The sequence below is a fragment of the Lagenorhynchus albirostris genome, chromosome 15 (assembly GCF_949774975.1).
Source record: "Lagenorhynchus albirostris chromosome 15, mLagAlb1.1, whole genome shotgun sequence".
NCBI classification, from domain to species: domain Eukaryota; kingdom Metazoa; phylum Chordata; class Mammalia; order Artiodactyla; family Delphinidae; genus Lagenorhynchus; species Lagenorhynchus albirostris.
In genome coordinates, this window is record NC_083109.1 from 87,867,535 (window position 1) to 87,879,916 (window position 12,382).

The window sequence follows — 12,382 nt, forward strand, 5'->3', positions numbered from 1 at the left end:
CTCCCTCCTTCCATGGCAACCACCGATTCACTCTCTGCGTCCATGGACCTGCCTGTTCTGGAATCACACAACACACAGCCTGTTGTGACAGCTTCTTTAACTTGGCGTGTGTTCCAGGCTCACTCATGTTGTAGCATCACTTTTCATGGCTGAATAATATTCCATTGTATGGATAGAGCACATTTTGTTCATCCAGTTCATCCACTGGTGGACATGTGGGTGATTTCCACTTTTTGGCTCGTGTGAGTCAAGCTGCCATGAACATTTGTGTACAGGTATCTGTCTGAGTCCCTGTTTTCCATACTTTGGGAGTATTCCTAGGAGCTGAGCATCTTTTCATGAGCTTCTTGGCCATTTGTACATCTTCTTGGGAGAAATATCTGTCCAGATCCTTGGCCTGTTTTTGAATTGAATTATTTGTCTTTTTATCGTTGAATCCTACATCAGGTTTTAAATCCCACTGCCTCTACGTCCTGCTTGAAATTAGCTGGGCTTGCATAAAATTACAGGTTGCTCGGCACACGGTGGTCTCCAGCAGAGTGGAGTGGTCTGGGCTGCAGTGTGGCAGCTGGTGGCACCTCAGGGCCAGGTGAGGGGGACAAGGGGGAGCCAGTGGCTGACAGCCCCCACTCCTTCCCTTTTGACTCCTGCACCCTTAGCACGGGCCCTGGCCCCCAATCCTGCCCCACCATCGTCCCCTCCCCCAGGACCTGTGACATGAGCTGCTGGCTGGGTTCCCCCGACCTTTGTAACTGGGGCCTCTGAGGCCTCGGCCTTCTCCCCGCAGAGCTTCCCTGCTCACAGCTACTCCTCTCCCTCCTCAGATGTCCTGGAATCAGGGAGGGCGTCAGCCCCCCGGCACGTGACACGCACGGGAGAGGCTGGGGACAAGGGCCTGCAGCTGCACAGCCTCTCATCCGCCCCATGACCTTGAGCCCTCACCTGGGGCAGGGAGCAGGGGGCTGACGCCCAGGCTGGCGTGAGGCGCCCCTGAGATCAGGCAAGTGACAGGACTGGGACACAGTGAGAACTCAGTACGGATGGTCCTGCATCACGAAGTTCTCAAGTCCTCTTTGGAGGACGCCAGGCCACACAAACAAACAGGCGAACGCGAGGTCTAAGGCTGCGTGTCTGACTCTGCCACGATCTCGCGGAGCCCGGCCGATACTGCCGATGGCTCCCTGGGGTGCACAGAGCAGGACCCGACTTGTGCAGCAGACGTGGGGTACAATTATAGGTCTGTGTCTGCAGAGAAAGCAGCGTGTGGCGCGGCACATGAAGTGTTCAGGGCGGCTGCCTCTGGGGTTTGGGATTGTGGCCAAGTGTGTGAGGTGGATAAATTATCCAGAGACACCCACCCCCTTCTTCCGTGGGAGGGGTCCTTCCTGGCCCTGGACTTGGGGTCTGGCCACGTGACTTGCTTTGGACACAGGATGTCTGCGGACCTGGTACCTGCAGAGGACTTGCAGCTGGGCTGCCCTCTCGTACCTCTGCTGCCATCACATCACGGAACGAGCTTCCTCCAGGCGGTCTGAACCCCAGAAAAAATGCAGATGGCAGCCTGAGCCCAGCCTGCCCGGGGGTGGGGCGACGCGCGCAGCTCAGCTGTGGGGCGCAGCCGTTGGCATGTCCAGCTCTGCTCCGCTGCTGAGTGTCGGCGTGGCTCTCTCAGTTTCCTTAGGGCAGGAGCTGATGGATACAAGGGGAGAGTGAGCGGGGGCTCACTTTTTACTTTACATCAAAGTAGTTTAAGCAAATATGTTATAGTTTACAATGAAAAGAGGAGTCATATAGAGACGCCCAGGGTGGTGGGGCGTGGGGTTACACCCAGCAGGCCCCCATGCCCCTAGCTCACTAGTCTGTGAGCTGCTCAGGGCACCTCCCGTCCTTCCTGGCAGCAGCCCCAGCTGAGACCGGCCACCGCGGCTCGGTCACTGGGTAGGACGCCTGAGGCGCTGCTTTAGAAGTGATGGGTCTGGACGGGGGGTTCAGGGTTTTCCCAACTGGTGGATCTGTTTTGGCAAATAGTCCTTGGCTTTAATTAGTTATATGTGGGAAGTTACTGGGGTTCCTTTGGGTTTCTCCTCGATGCTGAGAGAAGGATGCGCCTCCGGGTGAGAAGTCACACCTGGAGTCCAAGGTCGGCTGGGAGCGTTGGTGCTTCTCTGCTACCTCTAAGTAGACTGACCAGGAAAAAAGGAACAATGTCAGGAATGAGAGGCGACCTCCTTGCAGAGTCTATGATTACTAAGAGGATACAAAAAGGAATATTAGGAACCATTTTTATAAATTAGACAACATATATGAAGTGGACAAATCCCTTAAAAATCGGAAACCACCACAGCTTATTAAAGAATAGGTAACCTGAATAGCCCTATATCTGTTAAATAAATCAAGTTAGTAGTTAAAACCCTTCCCTCACAGAAAACTCATGTGGCTTCACTGGTGAATTCTACTAAAATTTAGATTCTACACCAATTCTCCATGAAATTGAGGAGGTGGGAATATTTTCAAACTCATCCTACAAGCTCAGATCAGCATTACCTTGAAACCAAAGCCAGACCATGTCCTTAGAGGAAAAGTGCAGCCCAATTTCTGTTATGAACATAGAGATTAAAAGTCTAAACAAAAAAATCAAATTGAATCCAATACATATAAAAAGAAAAATATATAATGACCAGTGGAGTTCATCCCAGGAATGCAGGGAAGATTTAACATTTGCAGTCAATGCAATCAACCATATTAACAACATAAACTTGACGAAATCCAATATCCATTCCCAGTAAGACCTTTCAGCAAACTAGGAAAAAAAAGGAACTTCTCAACCTGATAAACAACATCTATTTACAAAATAAATGTAAATAAATTTACAGCTGGGTTCACACATCACAGTGGAAGGTGGAATTCTTTCCCCTCAAGGATACCGACTCGTGCCACTTCCATTCAACGTTGCACTGGAGGTTCTACCCTGTGCAAAAGAGCAAGGAAATAAGGCGCATCCAGATTGCAAGCCACGAGACAAAACTTGTAATTTATTCGCCGAAGACATGGCCATCCACGCAGAAAACCTGATGGAAACTACAAAAAGCTAGTAAGTGGGTTTAGCAAGGTTTTGGAATTCAAGATCAATATACAAGAATTAATTGTATTTCTGTAGACTACCGACAAGCAATCAGACCTTTAAAATTTAAAAATACAATTCATAGTAGTATCAAAAATATGAACTAATGTCAATTTTCCCGCAATTGATCTATGGCTTCAACACTATACTAATCCCTCCCAGCAGGTTTCTCGTAGCAATTCACAAACTGATTCTAAAATTTATTTGGCATTTCAAAGGCTCTAGAATAGCCCAACCAACTTTGAAAAAGAAAAGCAAAGCTGTGAGACTAACACTCCACACCTTCCATATGTATTTTAAAGCTATAGCCATAGATACAGTGTGGTATTTGTGCCGAATAGACGAGCAGATCAATGGAACAGAACGAGAGTTTAGAAATAGACCCATACACGGACAACTGACTTCCAACAGAGACATCAAAATAATCCCACAGGGAGAGGGAATTAATGGTGCTGAAATGACCCTATGGGGAAAATAAACTTTAACGCATTCCTGATGCCATACCCAAAGCTTTATTCAAGAAGGAGCGTATAACTATGTGTAAAGTATAATACTGTGAGCTTCCAGATAATATAAGACGTTTATAACCTGGGGTTACAGGATGGGCAGTGGGGAAGGTTCCTGGATGAGGCAGGGCACAAGCATGAGTTAGCAAGGCTGAGAGCAAAGGCGCCCAAGGGGAGGGCCTGACGTTTGGCCCTTCACGGGGAGCGGAGAGCCGGGCAGCCAGGCGCACTCAGCTCGGAAGCTGGCCCTCGGCTCTGGGTGGGCGGGCAGGACGCGGTCATGGTCTCTTGAGGCAGAGAGAGGGGAAGTGGCCTCTTTTATTTACTGCAGTTGTAGAAATGCTAAAAAATGAAGAATTATTTTTTTTAAATGGAGTAACTGGCCAAACAGGGCTGTGAGTTTTAAGAGTAGTTTTAATGCTTACATTTAACAATGTTAAATACCGACTGCAAAGCATCATCTCATTTGGAGATAATATAGAAAGTGTACCTGCAGCCCTTTGCAGATGTAAGGCCTGGAGCCCCGACATCCCGCCACGGCTCAGGCCCTGCGCTCGATCCTGCCTGTCAGAGGCTGCCTGGAGGCCCTGGGGAGTCTTGGCCCCATTTGGAGTGTCCTGCGTGAGGCTGGCAGCCACAGGCAGACAGAAGGCACTGGGGCCTCGACCGAGCGGGGCAGGAAACAGGCTGCGTGGGGAGCTCTTGGGGAGGAAGGCGTCTGCTGAGCTTTCTTGTCAGGCTCCTCAGGGACGATCCCAGGATGCACGTGCTCTCGGGCCATTTGGAAAGTTCTCGTGGCCTGACCCCGTGTTTGTGACGCGTCCTGGATGTCCTCAGCACCAGCAGACCCGCGCCTGAGCGCTGGACACACGCTCCCACCTGGGAGGCAGCAGAGACTTGCGTCTGGAGTGAGGGGCCATCAGTCTGGGGAGGTTACGGACGTGATTCTTCTGAGGTTCCGTGAGCAAGTGCCCAGCGCTTGGTCCTGCTCCAAGTTATGCCTCCATCAGTGTTAGAAGGCATTTGACATTTCCTTTTGATTTATGCACTAACCTTTACAACCATCAGCTCTGATCATGTTCATCAGCTGTGGCTGCCCCTCTCTGAGAGCACGTCTCACCTCGTCCTGCTGAGCGGCTCCAGCAAATGGGGCTCACCACGGAGACCCCAGTGGGACCCCCACCAGCCACCCCACAGAGGAGCTGGTCCTACAAGACCTGGGGAGCTCCCAGGCACCTTTGCTTTGCATACACGTTTCTTGGCACAAAAAGGACCGGAAAAGATGTTGATGTGACACACACTCACGAGTGTACACTGGTATGTGCACACACTCTTGTATGCACACCCATCTGAGCACACTCGCAGGTGTATGCTGTGCTCAACCATGTGCACACACAACGTACACTCATTCACACCCACACGTGCACACTCACCAGGGCTCACAGAAGCACAGCTGGGAAACACACACACATGGCCCGTGCACGCCCAGCGTTCAGATACACACAGAGCACCCCAGGTGGGGAACCCTCTCTGCTCCCAGTGGCCAGGGCCCAGGGCAGACAGGACTTCCCATCACACCTGGTGGACGCAGCGATCCCACTGACGGTGCCCTTGGCCTGGACCAGTATCTGAGGGAGGCGACGTGCTGAGCCCCTGACCTGCCCCCGCAAATTGCACCAGGCCTTCCTCCCGTGTCCCTCCTCTGGCTGAAATGCCAGGCTCCCTGCGTGTGGATGGAGTCCAGGCTCCAGTGCCCCAGAACCAGTGGCGTGGCCTCCTCAGGCTTCTCGTGGGGAGCAGACCCTCCTGTCCCCGTCACCTGAGTGAGGCTCTGTAATCCAGGATGCCCGTAAGTGGGTGGGGCGGGGGCAGGCGGTGTCACCCTCAGGAGCCTGGCCTCTCGCGCCTCGGGCTTTGCTGTGCCCGCCACGTCTCCCACACCGAGAGGCCCCGGGACTTGCGGTCTGTGGCTCCCCATCTACGTTTGAAGGGATGCAGAAGGGTATGAAGCAATTAATGGCAGGAGTGGTTACGGATCCCCTCACCCTCTGGAGCCCAGTGCTTTTCGTGGGCGTCTGAAGAGACAGCTGGTCTGAACTCTCTCTTCTTGCCCCCAGTTCAGGGACAAACAGTGTGGTCTCTTGGATCGTGGGGCCCTGGGCTTGGCAGGGCGGGGGGCACAGATCGGCTGCCCCAGTGGACAGCGGGCTCCTGGGTGAGAAGTGTGGACGGAAAACCACCACCTGATGGGCAACAGGGTGAGGGCCGGGCAGGAGCCCGGGAAGGGAGCGCCCGTCCTCCCACCTCCCCACTCGCATCCCGCACAGAGCCAAGCAAAGTCGGACGGGGAGCTCCAAAGTTCCCACCCCATTTCCGCTTTTTGAAAACGGCACAGCCGCGCAACCTCTCTCAGTTTATTATAAATCTAATACTATGAGATTCAGCTGAGTGAACTCGCGTCTTGTTTGGACTCTGGGCCTGAAGTCACCTAAAGCTGGGGAAACGTAATTGCACAGCCGCACGTGAGGACAGTTAATTTGTCCTCAGCGGCAGCCTGAGGAGCTGTGTCTTCGGTTCTGGGGAACCGGCTTCTCCAGAAAGGCAAGGCCCATTTACATAAGATGCGCTTGGTATTTTAATGGGATGGAAACAGCAGTTTTGCAAATGTTTATGGACTGTTAATTTGTCCTTCCTGGGTTCCTCCTGAAGCCAGGCCTGGGGGCCTCACACCAGGCTGGCCCCGTGGTGGGGGCGAGGGCAGTGCTGGCGCCCCCTGGCGGGGGGCGGAAGGTCGGTCTGCTCGGGGCGGGCAGTGCTGACGCCCCCGACGGGGGAGGGGGGGTTGGTTTGCTCGGGGCGGGTAGTGCTGGCGCCCCCTGGCGGGGGGCGGAAGGTTGGTCTGCTCGAGGCCACGCCCTCGAAGTCCCAGATTCGGGTCCCTGGCACTTGCTCAGGGCTCGAACGCTAGTGGACGCAGTGAGTGGCTGGAGGGGGCCCGGAGTGTGGTTACCTCTAACCTCCTGGCCAGAGGGCGTTACCTCCTCCTCAGCCAGGCATCCTGGGCACTTGGAGTGGGGAGGGGGTGCCCAGGACCTGCCCCCCTGAACCTCAGTTTCCCCATCTGTGAAATAGAGCTGTGTGTCTGCCTGTCCCTGCTCACCGGGCTGCTGGAGCTGGCAGGACAAGGCCACTCGTGTTTACATATAGGCTTGGCAGTCGAAGGCCCTGGAGAGGGGAGCCACCCCTGTGGGGTGGCCCTGTGGGGATGAGGGGATGCCGCCAGAGGGGGCATCCACCCTCCCCTTGGTTGTCATTACCCTGTCCTCCCCTCACCCCTGCAGCACCCAGCTTGGGTGGAGGCCCCTCTCTCGGCCGGCTGCTCTGAACAGGGACACCCCACGGTCCGTGGGCGGGAGGCCGCACAGCCCGGGAACCTGCTCTGCACAGTGGCAGTTCGCACGCGTCGCCCACACGCGGACCCCCGACTTCGCTAATGGAAACCTGGTGATCCATGACGCGTGTGGCAGACAACTGCTTGGGGTAATGTGCTGGTGATGTACGTATCGGTGGTCAATCAGCGGATTTGCAAGAGAGGCATAAAGTGTTTAATTATAATTGCCTTGGGCAGGTGTGGCTGGTGGAGGCGACATTTGAATAGGTCAGGCCAGCCCTCGCCCCGCTGTGTTGTTGGGGATTAAATGCCATTCACTCTGAGGGCTGGGAGGCTTTCTGAAGTCGCAAGGTGTCACACGCTGGCAAATTGAAAATGTCCCTTTGCTTCTAAAAACGTGATTGAGATCCTTTGCAAAACAAATGCTACACCTCACAGTACACAGGTCTCGCGGCCCGGTGCCGCCCCGTGGCTGCGGCCGCCGTGGGCCTTTGCCCAGGAACGTGTGCAGGGAGGCCGACCCGAGGCCTCCTTCCTCTCCAAGGCTGGTGCGTCCAGATTGTCTGTTCAGGGCAAAGGGTCTTTCCATCTCCGTGAGGCTTGATCACCGGAACGAAACTCAGGAAGAGAACTCGAAAGATAAAGTGAAACGTTATTTGCTCAGTTGGTAGCAGAAAAATATATCTTCAGATACTCTATATGCCGTATACTTGTGTATAGAACCACCTGTATCCTGTCACCATCTGAATTACACCTGGTATAATTTAAAATGATGCTTTCGGCACAACTGACAAGGGGGTATAAGTAAGAGGAATGAGACAGACATAACACATGCCCACGAGGCACATGCATGCACACATGCATGTGACCACGGCATGGAGGAAGCCGTATGTTAGCAGCCTGACCCCGGAGTCACACGCCTGCGTCCTGGACCTGGGCCTGCTGTGCCGCAGGTCCCCGACTTGTAAATGGGATGAGGGGCACAGGGCTGGGGTGCTGGCCAGTGGACAGTTGGCACTGGGGGCTCAGCACTGTGCCTGGCCAGCCCTGAGAGCCCACAGACACTGGCTGCTCCCCCAGCAAAGAGTTCTGGCCGTGGGTGTTTGCGAAGGCGCAGTGATCTCCACGTTACAGACCCTGATCCTCTCCCACTGACAGAGGCTGCCTTTGGCGGCCTGGCCAGGCCGAGAGGACGCTGGCGGAGCGAGGGAGCACATCACCGCCAGTGCCCATCTCTGGAGTCAGGGCTCGGCACCTCACACGAGTAACCCCCCTCTTCTCAAAACCACCCAGAAGGAACACGTGGGGTTTCTATTCACAGGGCCAGTGAAGGAAGGAATTCTGTGATTTAATGAAATGCCCAGCCTTCTCTGAATCAGCGTGTATTTTGCGTGATTCGGCCTGTCTAGCTGCTGCCTACCTTCATCTACCCCCAGCCCCAGTTTCTCCGAGTCCAATAAAGCAAGACTATAGTTCCCAGTCGAGACAGCCGGCCTCCTTGGGTGTGTTTTTGCCGTTTACAAAATTAGCCAATCATTGTCACCTAGTGAATCAGATTAGGTGTAATCCATACTAATGTTCAAATTAAGTCATGGAAAGCAATTAACTCTGCAAAAAAGGACTGGTGAAAAATGATAAGGTTGGTCAAATAGTTTCACTGCGCATAATTGTGCTTTTTAAATGCCCATCTCTACACGGTAATTAAATCATTTCCATTTCAGATGGGTGCACCCACCTCCATTGCTTGTAATTGTGCAGTCCCTAACCTCACAGTGTAGCAGGAATTTACCAGCCGCCTGCCTCGGAATGTCTGCTTTCTCGGGAAACCAGCTGGATGGAACATGCCAGGACAGGGCTTACTCCCTGCTCAGAACAATCAAGAAAAGTGCGCTTTGCGCCCATGCTGTCCCAGATTTGGACCTCCCTCCCTTCGCCCTCCCACCCTTCCTTCCTTCCTTCTTTCGTTTATAAAAAAAGTACACAGAAGTTTTAAAACAATCATCAAATATTCTGCCCACAACACGAGATGCATTTGTCACTTCCAATCACATTACCCATAACAGGGACACAGTCAAAAACCTTGGGCAACATTCACGGGATTGATTAATAGCTGACTCGACCGTCTGCCCTGTATTATTATTGCTTTCAGCTCTAAAGGAAGATGCCCACCAGCTTCACTGACTGGACACTTAGCTCATCGGCAGCTTCGTGCGCATCCGTCTATGAAGCAAACGCTCCAGCGTTACCTTGACTCTAAGTGAATGTGACCCTGAACCCACGTTCTTCGTCCTCAAGCAGGATCACCCGGTGAGTCTAGAGCAAACCCTTAAGTCGACAAACGGGAACCCGATGGGTTTCATCTGAAGGGATAAAGCCACAATATGGAAATGAGTGCCTTTCATCAGATCGCCTTCTTTCCCTCCAACCTAGGCTGGTTTCAGCGTTGAGCCTGAGTCTGTGGAAGTTTGTGGGATGTGGCAGAACCTCACTTCTCCACTTGAGGTGGGCCAAAACCACTCAGAAGACCCCAGACTGATTGGCTGCCAGCCCCGGAGGCGGAGGAGCCTCAGCCCCTCTCACATCGTCCAAAGGTGAAGATTCATTTGCTGGGCCTCCAGCCGGGGGTATCTGCCCTCCTGCGCGTAGGGCGACCTGAGCCCGGGAAAGGGGTCAGGGGTGGAGAGGATGTAGTCGATGCTGAACTTGATGTCCCTGTGTGCCTCCCTCCCCAGGGCGGCGGGGCTGGCTGGGACTGGGGCCTCGCGGCGGGGGACGGGGTTCCCCCTCGCAGTGGCCGGCTCAGGGGGACCCCGGGGCGCTTCCGCTTCTGCCGCGCGCGTCCCCCTCGCCTCCTCGAGTTTGGGGCCGCGCCGCCGCCGCCTCCGCCTGTAGTTGCCGTTCTCGAAAAGGTCCAGTAGCGACTCGCAGCCGCCGGCGAAGGTCCAGTAGTTGCCTTTGCCTTTCTCGTGGCCGTGGGTCCGCGGCACCTGTGCGAGCGAGGGGCTCAGCGCCCGGCTGGCTCCCAGGTGCGACCCGCCCGCCGCGAGCGCTCACTTAGGGCCGCTTAGGGTGAGCCCTGGGCAGCCCTGGAACGACGCGCGCGGACCTGGGGCTTGAGGGTGTCGCCCGGTGAGCCGGTACACCCCCGCTCCCCCCGCCAATCAGGGATGACTTGGTCCAGGTGTCGCAAGACCTGGGACCCTCAGGGGCCGCTCGGGGGCGGGGGAGGGAAGGGGCTCACCTTGACGAAGCAGCTGTTGAGGGACAGGTTGTGGCGGATGGAGTTCTGCCAGGCGCGCTGGTTGGCGCGGTAATAGGGGAACTTGTGCATGATGAAGTCGTAGATGCCCGACAGGGTCACCTTGCCTGTCGGGCTCTGCTGAATGGCCATGGCGATCAGCGCGATGTAGCTGCAAACAGGGGCGCTCAGGCCAGGCGGGCGCCGGAGGCGGGACCCCGGAGCGAGTTTGGAGCCTCCCCCGCCTGCCCTTCCCGGCCGGACCCGCTCTGCTCTGCCTTCCCCCAGCGCGCTGAGAACTCCCAGCGCCGCTCTGCGCAGACCCCAGAAGCTCTGCCTCACACCTGGGGGTTCCCCGGGGAGGGTGGAGAACCTTCTCGGCTACCTCCAGACGTGCGGACGAGAAGAGACCCCTCCCTCATCCCAGGCGCGTCTTGGCCCCCTCGCGGAGGAAGGCCGATGTCCCCTGCGGCCCCGCCCCGGCTCCGCGGTCACCTGTACGCCGGCCTCGTGAGCCGCTTCTCCTCGTCCGAGCTGCCCGCGGGGTAGTCGTCGGCGTCGTAATTGAAGCAATTGTAGGGATACTGCGAGCTGTCAAACATCGTGGTGCGCCGGACGCCTGCGGGGCCGCCGCTGCTGCCGCCTCCTCCGCGCCGCCCGCCGGCGCTCCAGGTCTGCGCGGAGGTTCTCGCTGGCGCGGCGCAGCAGCGTCTGAACTGCCGGCTGCTCTCCTCCTGAGCTGGGAACCCGGGTTTCTGGGGTCCCCCCGCCCGCCCCCACCCCGTCCTCTCGCATCCAATCCCGGAGCGGGGGAGGCCCCAGTCACCGGTAGAGCGTCCGAGGGGAGCGGAGCGGGCTCGCGGTGGGCCTCTGACCGGCGGCAGGAGGAGGGAGCCGCGCGCTGGGTGGACCGACGGGCGGGGCGCCCACCGTCACCACTCTGGCCTGATGCACCTCGCGCTTCCCGCGCCGGCCCCAGACTTCAGGGCAGAGCTCGCTGGGACCCCCAAGCCTGGGCGCACCCCGAGACATGTAGGTTCTTCCCTGGCTCCTGGATCCCCATAGTGGGCTCCTGCGCTGCCAGGAGCCAGGCCACAGAGAGGGCGGGGGCTATCGCCCCTCCCCACCAGGCTCTGCACCTCCGGCCTGCAGCCCCAGAGCAGCAGTGGTCCAGGGTGTGTCCCGCCTGGACACTGGATCAGAGCCAGGCCAGAGACACAGGGTCCAACACATCCTCCAGCGCCCCGTGTCCCTGGCGCACTGTCTCTCACTGTCCCCTCCTCCAGGGGCCCGGTGCGGGGCTCTGAGCCCAGTGACCACCTGCCCTGTACCCGGCACCTGCGGCCCGGGGTGAAGAGCTTGCTCTTCTCATCAGCCAAGCCGCTGCGTCACCGGCCCCTTCTGGGGGGAGTGGGCCGCTGGTGGGCGCACGTGGGAGAGAAGACGGGGAGGACGCTTTAGGAAGAAGTGAGGCGGGATCTTAAGGGGGCCCCTTTGTTTCAAGTTGGACGTGCCACCCAAAGGCATTTCCGTGAATAATCTGCAAAATTCCAGCCATGAGACTCCAGACTGTGAGTCTGCCCAAGGCCAGGACACCTGGATCGTCTTCCAGAAGATTTCGCCTTCAAAGCTGCACCTGTAGCTCTGAAATGACCTGTGCTCAGTCCAGCCCATTGGCCCAGGAGGGCCTGCTGCTGCCCACCTTGCTGAAGAAGAGTGGTCGCCTGCTGGGGTGGGGCGTGTCCAGGACCTGGGGCCACCGGGGCAGCTACACCAGCGCCCTTCCTGCTCTGGCTCCTGTCCGGGTGGGATCTGAGGTGCACTCGGGCTCAGATGCATTCATTGGCTCCAGCTTCCTCTCTGCCAGGTGTCAAAATTTAAAATGCTGGAACGCGGGAACGTAAACCGGTACAGCCTTTGGGAAAACATTTTGGTTGTTTCTTTAAAAACTAAACTTGCAACTACCATGTGACCCAGCAGTTGCACTCTTGGGCGTTTATCCCAAGTGAAGACTCAACTTCACACAAGCACTTGTGACACGTGTTCATAGTGGCTTTATTCCTCTTTTCCCCAAACTGGAATCAGCCCAGATGTCCTTCAACAGGGAAGCATTGGACAAGCTGCGG

At 56.3% G+C, this 12,382-nt stretch overlaps 1 protein-coding gene across 1 annotated transcript; it reads right to left on the reverse strand.

Moving 5' to 3' along the window:
* Nucleotides 1-9,594: 9,594 nt before the first annotated feature.
* Nucleotides 9,595-10,858, reverse strand: FOXL3 (forkhead box L3). The gene is made up of 3 exons (XM_060124532.1): nt 10,752-10,858; nt 10,260-10,428; nt 9,595-10,005 (listed from the first exon to the last, which is right to left on the reverse strand). Exons 1-3 carry the CDS (start codon nt 10,856-10,858, stop codon nt 9,595-9,597), a joined length of 687 nt encoding a protein of 228 aa, XP_059980515.1.
* Nucleotides 10,859-12,382: the final 1,524 nt, after the last annotated feature.

Excerpts from the sequence above, each read along its gene's own strand:
- FOXL3 (XM_060124532.1), bottom strand. The coding sequence starts at position 10,858 with ATGTTTGACAGCTCGCAGTATCCCTACAATTGCTTCAATTACGACGCC. Across the intron at positions 10,429-10,751 it reads CTCACGAGGCCGGCGTACAG|CTACATCGCGCTGATCGCCA; the intron begins GTGACCGCGGAG and ends CCCTGTTTGCAG. Across the intron at positions 10,006-10,259 it reads TCAACAGCTGCTTCGTCAAG|GTGCCGCGGACCCACGGCCA; the intron begins GTGAGCCCCTTC and ends TCGCTCGCACAG.